We start from the raw sequence: 12,632 nt of genomic DNA, 5'->3' as shown, positions 1-12,632 counted from the left end.
TGTGAGGCTTGGCGGGCGGTGTTGGCGCGCTGGACTGTGCGGTGTGTTCTGATTCTGACTTCCCAAGCGTCTGCCCTGCTTTTCCGGTATGATGGCGCAGAGCACCGGCAGCCCCGTCCTCACCGTTCAGGCGGGCCTGAGGGAGGCCCTGCTAGAGACTCTGAGCGGCATCCTTTCCCCGGGACACGAGGTGCGTGCTGCAGCGGAGGAACAACTCAAAGTGCTGGAAGTGACAGAGGGTGAGTGTGGTACCCAGACAGCGGCAGGCAATGAATGGGATGTGCTGTGGGCAAGCATGGTAGCTAGAAGAGGCATGGACTCTAGATCAAGCAGGCAGAAGAGGACTGGAGTCAGAGCAGTGGCCATCACAGCACACGTTACACCGGCTGTTTGCACTTTATTTAATGAGCTTGTCAGCATAGAATGAATAAGAAACTTTTATCCCAGTGTGCTGTCAGATGGACATCTCCTACAAGCATGGATGCTGCAGCTAGAGGCAGAGCTCTTTAACAACCAGTGTCCGGAGGCTAAAAAGAGCAGTACAGAGGCTAGGCATCTGTGCACCATGGCAGTCTTGCACCTGTCACTGTCCAGGGGGCATTTTTCTGGCATGCAGAAAGTAATGGTTCTCAGTGGCTGGTGCAGCACGTGTAATTCCCACTAAAGTTTGTCTCTTCTTCTTAAAAGTATTCTGTCACTTCTGTAACGCTATGTGGCCACACACTTACCAGATAATATAATTTATTAACAACGTGAATAATCAAATGTGTGCAGTAAAATATTAGTTAAATATTTTCAAAATGTGTATCCACTTACCCAAAGAATAGATCAATCCTTAGCAGATGACCTCTGAAAAATAGTATGTTCCACACTGATACACACTTTCAATTTTGATTGGCTAACTGCCTGATTCTACCACCACCATGAAGTATGAGGGTTTATTTACGCAGTCTGTTCTTAGTATTCAGCATCTGTTGACCCTCATACTACAGGAGTGTCAACAGACGGTAAAGGTGGTAAAATTGGGCAGGGATTGGCTAATCAAAGTTGAAGATAAATTGTGCCTCCACCTTATATACTTACCCGGGGCTTCCTCCAGCCCCTTGCATCTGACATGTCCCAAGCTGACAGCTCCACTCACAGTCGCCAGTCTGGGGACTCCGGCGGTGCAAAGGCTGACCTAGAGGTCATCCTTACTGTGCCTGCGAGAAGCACTGCTGTCAATCAAGCCCACATCCGCAGTGTAATGCCTAGGCGCAGAACGACTGCGCAGTATGCCGCGGACAACGTGGACTTGATTGACAGAGGCGCTCACGCAGGCGCAGTAGGTGAGGTCGGCCTCTGTACTGGCGGGGACCCTGGGTTTGCAGCTGCCAGCGGAGATGTCAGTGTGGGACATGTCTGCTGCAGGGGCTGGAGTAAGCCCTGGGTAAGTATATCATGGGAGGCACGATTCGCTTGATGTTTCCTTTAAGGAATACCAGAGGTGAACTCGCCTGTAGAAATTGTGATTACAGGCATGTATGGGCAGGAGTCCTCATGCCCTCTATTTCCTCTGTTTGTGTGTAAAAGGCCCTGCAAGTCGTGCACTACTGTGCAAGTGCTTGAGCGTTCTGCGCATGCATGGCTATGATTCTTTAAAAGCTTCCTTGTTTTGCACTCGGCTGTTCAAGTGATACTGAAGCGACTTTAAAGGGAACCTGAAGTGAGAGTAGCTATTTGTGTGAGGGATGCTCCTGTGTACCGAGCAATGGGGAGCCGTAGAGCTGTCCTTCAGCACCACTGCCCTGCCTCCTCGTTAGATGTGCTTGCACCCACCACTGTCACCTGATGTCCAGCGCTAGAGCCACCAGGCTTCCTGCCACTTGCTCAACGCTTGCCACTTAATGCTGGCTTTCCTGGCACTGTGGTTGCACGCGGTCCTTCCAGGACCGCCGCCGCCGTTCTCTGCTTTTAGTCTTCTAACACTGGACCCACAACAAAAGCATCTTCATAGCTTCCATTTTACAAAAAAAATGAGCTTCCCTACCCCTTAGTCGAAAGCTGTATTGAGCCCCTCAATGCAAATGACCTAGGGACTTATGTTGGAACCCTTATGTTTCCAGGGAAATAGGTTTAGAGCAGGGGTCCCCAAACTTTTTCGGTCAAGGGCCAGGTCAACATACTTCAGGCTGCTGGGGGGCCGGGGTATACATGAAATGATGTAGAAAACATTACAGTGAGCCTAGGAAGTATAAACTATTACCTTTTAACAGGGTTGCTTGTGAATTTTCATCAGTCATTTCCGCATTGAACATGCTATTTTTAATATTAAGAAAATTTCATGAAAAACAGGCTTGTATTTTTGCGGTTTCCGCAAAAAGGTGGAAAATCGATATGTTTACTGTAAAAAAAAGAAATTGATATTTGTACATTGATCGCAGAAAAATATTTTTACCGCAACATTTTTTACTGCAAAAAGATATATTTTTGCTGCGAAAATTTACCAAAAAATTGCAAAAAGTAACAATACACATTTTCTCCGGAATTTTCACTAAGAAATCGAATTTAACATTATTTTCACGAAAATTCATGCAAAAAGAATATTGGCATTTTCGCTCATTACTAGGGCATGCTATCTGCACTTGCTGTGTGGATGAGTGGTGCCAGCACTGCTATTCTATATAAGTAGGCTGCCAATATTTAAAGGTGCAGTGGACCGCATCTATACAGTGGTGTGAAAAACTATTTGCCCCCTTCCTGATTTCCTATTCTTTTGCATGTTTGTCACACTTAAAATGTTTCTGCTCATCAAAAACCGTTAACTATTAGTCAAAGATAGCATAATTGAACACAAAATGCAGTTTTAAATGATGGTTTTTATTATTTAGTGAGAAAAAAAACTCAAAACCTACATGGCCCTGTGTGAAAAAGTGATTGCCCCCCCTTGTTAAAAAATAACTTAACTGTGGTTTATCACACCTGAGTTCAATTTCTGTAGTCAGCCCCAGGCCTAAATACTGCCACACCTGTTTCAATCAAGAAATCACTTAAATAGGAGATATCTGACACAGAGAAGTAGACCAAAAACACCTCAAAAGCTAGACATGCCAAGATCCCAAGAAATTCAGGAACAAATGAGAACAAAAATACTGTAATTGAGATCTATCAGTCTGGTAAAGGTTATAAAGCCATTTCTAAAGCTTTGGGACTCCAGCGAACCACAGTGAGAGCCATTATCCACAAATGGCAAAAACATGGAACAGTGAAGAACCTTCCCAGGAGTGGCCAGCCGACCAAAATTGCCCCAAGAGCGCAGAGAAAACTCATCCGAGAGGCCACAAAAGACCCCAGGACAACATCTAAAGAACTGCAGGCCTCACTTGCCTCAATTAAGGTCAGTGTTCACGACTCCACCATAAGAAAGAGACTGGGCAAAAACGGCCTGCATGGCAGATATCCAAGGCGCAAACCACTTTTAAGCAAAAAGAACATGAAGGCTCGTCTCAATTTTGCTAAAAAACATCTCAATGATTGCCAAGACTTTTTGGAAAATACCTTGTGGACCGACGAGACAAAAGTTGAACTTTTTGGAAGGTGCGTGTCCCATTACATCTTTCGTAGAAGTAACACAGCATTTCAGCAAAAGAACATCATACCAACAGTAAAATATGGTGGTGGTAGTGTGATGGTCTGGGGTTGTTTTGCTGCTTCATGACCTGGAAGGCTTGCTGTGATAGATGGAACCATGAATTCTACTGTCTACCAAAAAATCCTGAAGCAGAATGTCCAGCCATCTGTTCGTCAACTCAAGCTGAAGCGATCTTGGGTGCTGCAGCAGGACAATGACCCAAAACACACCAGCAAATCCACCTCTGAATGGCTGAAGAAAAACAAAATGAAGACTTTGGAGTGGCCTAGTCAAAGTCCTGACCTGAATCCTATTGAGATGTTGTGGCATGACCTTAAATAGGCGGTTCATGCTAGAAAACCGTCAAATAAAGCTGAATTACAACAATTCTGCAAAGTTTAGTGGGCCAAAATTCCTCCAGAGCGCTGTAAAAGACTCGTTGCAAGTTATCGCAAACGCTTGATTGCAGTTATTGCTGCTAAGGGTGGCCCAACCAGTTATTAGGTTCAGGGGGCAATTTCTTTTTCACACAGGGCCATGTAGGTTTTGAGGTTTTTTCTCACTAAATAATAAAAACCATCATTTAAAACTGCATTTTGTGTTCAATTATGTTATCTTTGACTAATAGTTAACGGTTTTTGATGAGCAGAAACATTTAAGTGTGACAAACATGCAAAAGAATAAGAAATCAGGAAGGGGGCAAATAGTTTTTCACACCACTGTAAGTAATACATTTTGAGAGTGGAGGGCCGTTGAAAAAGCCTCAGGGGGACACATTTGGCCCGGGGACCTTAGTTTGAGGACCACTGGTATAGAGGGTCACTTGACCCTATATAAGAATAGAACAATAAACCAATATTAAGGAATAAAAGATTACTACTTGTATTCTTCGCCCTACTTTTTCTTGTCGGATGTCCGGCCCTATACTATTCAAGGAGCCTCGACAAAGCATCTTTGAGCCTCCTATCGGGGTTCTCCCATTGGTCCAGGCTATAACCAATGAGAATACTCTCTAAATAATATTTTAACTGGTCAGTTTAGTGAATTTTTTTTTTTTAGTTTTTTACACTAAATATGTAGGGAGGTTTTTTTTACACTGTTTCACCGTGTAAGTCTTCCGAGCGGCGATCGCCGCTCGGAGACTGAAGGCGGAGCTCCGCTCCGTCCACCAAGCAGTGTACATGCGGTAGGTATGGAAATGTTAAATTTCCTTTAAGCGGTATCGTCACCATAAAAATCAAATTTCAACAGCAACGGGTTTGAGTGTATTAAGTGATAAAGATGCTAATGCTGCATTCATAACTTTTTCTGCTGTTATGATTTGGAGCTATCACATACTTAAAGAAAACCTGTACTGAAAATTAAAAGTCAAAATAAACATGCACAAGTCATACTTACCTCCCGTGTAGTCTACTTATCAATCTCTTTCTCCTTTCCTGCATCCTGTTTGTCCACTGTGATCAATGAAATTCTCTGTCCTCCATTTTGAAAATGGCTATTACTCCATAACAGCTTTTTGGTCAGCACACAGTTAAACTGTAACATCACCCACTTGAGCCATAGGGAAACATGGACTCATCAGTTCTCCTCTCAGCTATAACTGACAGCAACTGATATATTTCAGTTCTGACAAAATCTTGTCAGAACTGGAAGGGATCATTGTCAGAAGAAAATGGTGAGCTTCTGAGCGGTACTGATGGCAAGGTAACTATGTAATGTTCATTTGAAGTTACCTCATGTGTTTATTTTAAATAATTTTACTCGGTACAGGTTCCCTTTAAGGAATACTGGCCCTTTAGTAGTCGTGCCAAAGAATTGCATGCTGGGGGTTCTTTTTATCTATAATCTATTCCTCCTCTTCCCTTTATTTCCCTGCCAGCTGCTTATCTGAAACCTAATCCCCTACTCACTTGTGTTTACAAGCAAGGCTGAGGCAACTCAGCAATTGGAGGAGACAAGAAAAAAAGTAAAGGGCAGAAATGACATCACGAGTTAGCCTTAACTGTGGGCAAAAGACATGGCCCCCACCGGGAACAGAATTCTCGTCATTTACTATATAACATTCACTGAAATCAAAACGTGGACAGTATAATACATGTGTTATATAAGTAGATAAATACTTGATCTTCTTATATATGTGTTTTTTTCCCTGGCATAGTATGGCTGATCCTACTGCTTTAAAGGAATACTATCGATACCCAAGTGTTCTAAAATGACAGTGTGCAAATAATGTAACAGTAGCTGTGTAAACATTTTCCTACTTTTCATGTTAACCCATTCAGGTTCCGTGGTTTTCACGAGAGAAATGTTCACCTCCCATTCATTAGCCTATAACTTTATCACTATTTATCACAATGAACTGATCTATATCTTGTTTTTTCCGCCACCAATTAGGCTTTCTTTGGGGGGTACATTTTGCTAAGAGCCACTTTACTGTAAACGCATTTTAACAGAAAGAATAAGAAAAAAATGGAAAAATTCATTATTTCTCAGTTTTCAGCCATTATAGTTTTAAAATAATACATGCCTCCATAATTAAAACTCACGTATTGTATTTGCCAGGGCTGTGGAGTCGGTCCAAAAATCCACCGACTCCGACTCCTCAGTTTAGGATTCCACCGACTCCACGACTCAGACTCCTCTAATTTGCATATTACAATTTTGTTGATTAAAAGTATGTAACATGAAATTCGTCTCTTAACTGCCAACGCTTAGGAATTTTACAAGACAACTGAAGTGAGAAGGATATGTAGACTACTATATTTATTCCCTTTAGACTAAAACTAGTCCTTGGTAAGAGTACTTGTAAAAGGTACAAACCGGAACAAAGAACATCTATCAGGCCCTAGGCAATGTAAGTAAGGGTACATGTAAGAATGATGTGCAGGTATTCTGCAGGGGAATGAGGGGATTGTAAACAGACAACACCTCTGTGTTCAATGTGCACAGCATTCTCAGTGGATTCCCTGCAGCTCTGTGGGGAGTGCATATGTAGAGTATAGTACTACTGTGTAACAAAGTAAACCTGAGACAGATGAAATTAAAGTTTTATACATAACTGGGGCTTCCTCCAGCCGCCTTCAGGATAATCAGTCCCTCGTTGTCCTCCTCCACCACCTGGATCTTCTGCTATGAGTCCAGGTACTTGAGCCAGTCAGGCGTAGTGCACATGCACACACTGCGCCGCCAGGAGCATACTACACCTGTGCAGCACTATTGCGCAGGTGCAGAATGTTCCTGGCTGTGGGAGCGGCATGCGGCCGGACAGCGCTGACTGGCTGAATTACCAGGACTCATAGCAGAAGATCCGGGTGGTGGAAGACAGTGAGGGACTGATTAGCCTGAAGGGGGCTGCAGGAAGCCCCAGGTATGTATAAAACTTTACTTTTCACCCGTCTCAGTTTACCTTTAATTTGTAGTCACCAAACCAAATTGTAATAACATATCAAATTATTTGATTTCATCAGCAAAGGGAGTGCATACATTTGCATAAATCAGCATCAATGCAGAATTATTTCCATCTCGTTGACCATCTCTATTAGTGACATGGCTAACCATCAGGCTTTATACTTACAGCATAGATGTTATTTAGTGTATATAAGAGATTCCTGTGTACACATCATATATACAGTCACAATCAGATATGTATATCTGACTTTAAAAATACAGGGACTGCTTTATTGAAGCAGCACAAGTAACTAATTTTGATTGGTTTATTTCATTTTTGTAGACTAAGCACAGCTATTACTGTATATATACTGTATATATACATTATTTTTAATGACTATTATCTGAGAAATAGAACATTTTATCATATTTTCTATTTTAATTACAGTTACAAATTCATTAGGAGTCGGAGTCGGTGCATTTTTTCCCGACTCCGACTCCGACTCCAGGCACCCAAAATTGCACGACTCCGACTCCACAGCCCTGGTATTTGCCCATATGTCCCGGTTATTACACCGTTAAAATTATGTCCCTATCACAATGTATGGCGACAATATTTTATTTGGAAATAAAGGTGCATTTTTTCCATTTTGCATCTATCACTATTAACAAGTTTAAAATAAAAAAAAATATAGAAATATTTCATCTTTACATTGATATTTAAAAAGTTTAGACCCTTAGGTAAATATTTACATGTTTTTTTTTTATTGTAATGTTTTTTTTTTGTTTTTTTTTTATAGTAAACATTTTATTTGGGTAGTTTTGGGAGGGTGGGGGGTAAACAATAGATTTATAATGTAAATGTGTGTTCATTTTAATGTTTTTATTTTCAGTTGTAGTATTACTTTTTGGCCACAAGATGGCGGCCATGAGTTTGTTTACATGACGTCACTCTAAGCGTAACACACGCTTAGAGTGGTGCATCGGGCAGGGAACGGCCAGAAAAGGCGCAGCTTCCGAGAGAAGCTGTCGCTTTTTCAGCGGGGGAGAGGAATCAGTGATCGGGCACCATAGCCCGATACATTGATTCCTTGGCTACCGAATCCGCGATCGGCCGCGGGGGCGCGCGGTAGCGCACATGGTTCCTGGACATAGTTTCTACGTCCAGGAACCAAAATAGGTTAAATATCAGAGGCAAAAACTGTAATTTATTGAGGGTAGGATTTAGCTATATTGGGACAAATCAATTGCAGAAGGGGTGTCTGGCTTCAATGCACAGCCAGAGTTGCATATCAGATTACAGAAAGAAAATATAAATCATCTCAAACTCTGAAAGCAAAAACAGTATGAAAAGCTGTGACAATTAGTTACATTTCCTCTGCTCTCTTCAGACACTTCAGTCAGAAACACAGGACACAGTAGCTGCAGCTGTTGGGAGCTCTCTTCTCTGTCACACACAGAGCTACACATAGAGTTAACTGATCAAGTGTGAGGGGAATTTCCCCTCTCCTCATGGCTCAGTCAGCAGTCAGTTCAGTAAAGTTTCAAAGTATTTTGCTAACAGTAAACAAAGAAGTTCCTACTAAAATGTATACACCAGTACTTAGCAGCACTTCCCAAACAATTCCTGTGTCAATTGAAAAAAATATGTGAATCAATAGTATTCCTTTAACCACTTAACAACCTCTGCCACGCTTATCTACGCCCCTTTAAAATTCACCTGAGTCACAGGGGCGTAGATAGGCAACTCCTGTTTATTTTCCTGCTGTGCGCGATCACGTGCGCGTCCGCGCGGACGTGCATACGCGTCGGGCACCCGCTGGTCTGTGATTGGCTGATGTGAACATGTGTTCACAAAGCCAATGACAGTGCTTATTCATGCAGAATGTGTGTAAACATTGTATCAGTCACTATGCTGTTACAGTTACTGAGATCACTCGTGAGAGGATCTCAGATAACTAACACAGCATTAGTGACTGATCAGCATCAGTGAGGTTTTTTTTAAAATAAATTATACCCCCATTAAACCTTGCCTCCCTTAAATGTGAAAATTGCTGTGGTTTTTAGGTGAAAAACCCCGTGGTAGAGAAGTGGTTAAAGTGATATTAGAGTTTTTGATGTGTTGGAGAACTCTTCGAGACGCATGAGAGTTAATGATTTGGAAGACAATGATTTACCAGCCACAATCATCTATTTCCTGTGTGGGATAAAGCAGGAAGTGATCACAGCAAATCATAGTCTTAAAGAGGAACTGTTAGGTATAGAGTCTCAGAGAAAAAAAAACACATATATCAGTAGCTAAAGATTGGCTGTACTTACATTACATATGCATTTCACTGTCCACGTTTGGATTTCACAGAATTTTTATATAGTATTTGCAGAGAATGATGCTCCTGACAGCTCATGGCAGGTTCCATGTTTGTCTGTCTCCTATGAAGCTAATTGTGAGGTCATATCCTCCCTGCTTCCTGATGAGTCCACTCACAAAAAAAAAATCATAATGTACGCTACTGTGCAGTGAATATTAATTAGCCATGTGGCTAGGAACAATAGCGGACTCATGCAGTATACTCTAACAGAACATATGCCCTGTGATTTTTCAGTGCTGGCTGCTGTTAGAAGCTGCTGTAACATGAGCCTGTAATGTCTCACTGAGAAAGCAGCCTAGGAGTGATAGGGAAATGAAGGGGGATGACCCAAGGTACTGCAGTGGGAAGAAGAGGCAGCCCCAGAATGCTTTGCAGTATCTGTTATTCGGCCAGCGTCCTCCTTAGGAGCTTGGGAATAAAGAGCCTTGCTGTTCAGCACACATCACAGTAAGAGAGATTTTTAACTTCAGTATTGCCTTTATGGCTTCCTTCTAAACTGTTTAACACAGGAGAATAGAGGTTTAAATTTAGCTTTTGCAGCCTGAAAGTTACTCTTTAAGGTGGCCATACACTGGTTGATTTGCGATCATATCGACCAACAGATCCCTCTCTGCTCATCTGATCAGAGAGGGATCATATGGCTGCCTTTACTGCAAACAGATTGTGAATCGATTTCAGCATGAAATCGATTCACCATCTGTGAAGCTGCCGCTGCCCCCCTGCATACATTAGCTGATCCGGCCGGCGCGTGTCCCCCGGTCTCCGCTCTCTTCTTCTCCGCGCTCGGCTCTAGCTTCACTGTACTTCCTGTCCGGGGAAGTTTAAACCATACAGGGCACTCTACTGTTTAAACTTCCTGCCGGGACAGGAAGAAGTGAAGCCTGCCGGACTCGGAGCCCAGCGCGGAGAAGGAGCAGCGGGGACTCGCGCCGGCCGGATCAGGTAATGTATTGCCACTAGCGTTGGTCGTCAGGCATTCGAACGCCGCTATCGACGCGCTCCTGACCCGCCGATGATCGAGAAAAATCTTCCGCACGGACAGGAACGACGGGAATCGCCAGGAACGATCGATTTTGGACGGAAATCGATCGGTCGGTCAGCGTTTGCGCAGCGATTTCACAGCCGATTCGATCACAGTGATCGAATCGGCTGTATAGCGGCGGGAAAATCTGTAAGCGTATGGGCCCCTTTAGGTCTCGTGGTGTGCAACACGCAAGAACGGTAGAAGTGCATATATGACACTTCTGCCTTTCACATCCTATGCGCTGTGCAGCAGCACGATGCGCTATCACGCTGCATTCATTTTTTGGGAAAGCGCAGTGCTTACTATCGTAAATGGGATCAGCAGTGCAGATGGCGTGCGATCGTGGGCATTGCGTTCTGATCGCACACACATTCTGCTCTTGTGGTGATGTAAATGAGCCCTTAGGGCTCGTTCCCTCACGGAAGCTTTTCAAGGAGCATTGCACTGTGTGCTTTGCTAGGTACAGCTTTTTCCATTGATTCTAATACATCACATTCACATCTATGCACTTTGTTACTGTCTGTCTGAGAAACGTGGTGTTGCATGTATTTCTGTGCGTTGCGCTGTGAAGCGCACAGCAATGCAAGGGATTGGGTGCACTTCTTGAGCACATAACAATGCGCTTTGGAGATGCATTTTTTTTACCTCTAATTAAGAAAACTACAATTTTAAATGGAAAAAAAAATCCTTGACAACTGCTGCATCAAATAAGCAAAACACGCTAAACAAAAATGTGTTCAAGCACGTTTAAGCGCATGTAAAACGCATGGGTCCGCTTTAAAAAAAAAAAAAAGGCGCACTGAAATGCGTTATGAAGCGTGCATCAACGCATTCTTTTTTGATCATGCGCTTACGTTTCTGAATGCACCCAATGTGAATGAGGCCTAACAATTATATCACCTAATTAAACTGAACACATGCTTGTCTATCCCTTTTAATACATGCAAGTTATTCTAATCAATATCAGAAAACTTTGGGAGACTGGGAGGGATGATGGACTGGAAGGGATGAAAAAAATGCACAAAGAAGAAACCAGGAGATTAATATGGTGTAGCAGGGTGGACGTAGTATGACTTATAATATAGTAAGCAGGGGGCGTACTTAAAAAACCCAGATTGCTGATAGAGCATCCACCACTGAAGGCATGTGTAGTGACTTTACTTTCTGTACAACAGTGCTACAATGTATTGCTGATGGAGGATTCTCTGTTCACATGCATACTTGTCTATATCAGGACTTAATAGACAAGCTAGACTAACATTAACATAATATATCTTTTTTCTGCTATATGAGCTATTGTTTGTTGTCTTTTACCAGAGTTTGGAGTGCATTTGGCGGAGCTGACAGTTGACCCGCAGGGTGCTCTTGCCATCAGACAGGTAAGACTATGAAACCTCCGTTAACTTAACTCCAGCCAGACAGCCAAACACAGAATTAAAATGTACATGTTAAAGGTTTCCGGCTGCTGAAATTTCTGGAAGTTTATGGTGCTGTTGTAATTATGAACCTTTCTTCACTGCAAGTAAGTAAATGTAAGATCTCTAGCTTGTGATGTCTCCCAGCCCTAGGTTTATTCATTGGTCTATGGGACGTTATCACTACTTAGGCAAGGTGTTCCTGTGTAATTTAGAGCCGTAGGTGGGCATTTCTATTGGTGACAGTATTTTTGGAGCTCTATTTCCAATGCATTTACTGTGCCCTCTCCTCACCCCATAGCAGCTCTTGGCAGGTACAGCGGCACTGGAACTCATAGCTCATGGTGTCTGCTTTTGGCTCTGCTGTCACTGCATGCAGTAGTATTGGAATTTGAGTAGTCAGGCCCAATGTCTCGTAGGGTTTCATTAGCCAAGCGCTTTTCAAAGCGCTCAGAAGCGCTCTTGGTGTTGCGCCATCCCTGAATTTGTAATTCTGCAGTTGCTACAATATACCTATGACTACAGTCTACATACTGTTGGGGGTTGTTCACCAATGACCTGGGCTTATCATTTTAATTTGTTATTCATGTTACTTGCCTATCACCACTATCTCGTGATCTCTGCAATCTACCTATTAATCACTGAAGACTGTCATTCACAGAACCTCAGCCTATCTTTGCAATCTTCTAGCGTCTAAAGGTGCGTACACACGCACTACAGCAGCCAACGACTGGTCCGTTGGCACCTGCCGCTGGGCGGGTTTTCAGCAGACTGTAGTGCGTATGTACGCACTGTCGGCGGACTGATAAAGCTGTTCCTGAACGATC

The 12,632-nt window shown here is 42.9% G+C and overlaps 1 protein-coding gene across 1 annotated transcript in view; it reads left to right on the top strand.

The window, feature by feature from the left end:
• IPO9 (importin 9) overlaps positions 1 to 12,632 on the top strand; it is a 62,911-nt gene continuing 50,279 nt past the window's right edge. The window contains exons 1-2 of the mRNA XM_068269355.1: positions 1 to 239; positions 11,708 to 11,769. Of these exons, the coding sequence (XP_068125456.1) occupies positions 89 to 239; positions 11,708 to 11,769 (213 nt within the window). The 5' untranslated portion in view covers positions 1 to 88. The remainder of the gene's footprint in view (positions 240 to 11,707; positions 11,770 to 12,632) is intronic.

Source organism: Hyperolius riggenbachi, chromosome 2 (genome assembly GCF_040937935.1).
Source record: "Hyperolius riggenbachi isolate aHypRig1 chromosome 2, aHypRig1.pri, whole genome shotgun sequence".
In the NCBI taxonomy this organism is placed as follows: Eukaryota; Metazoa; Chordata; class Amphibia; order Anura; family Hyperoliidae; genus Hyperolius; species Hyperolius riggenbachi.
Note: the sequence above shows the minus strand (reverse complement) of the source record. Positions and strands in the feature narration are given on the sequence as shown.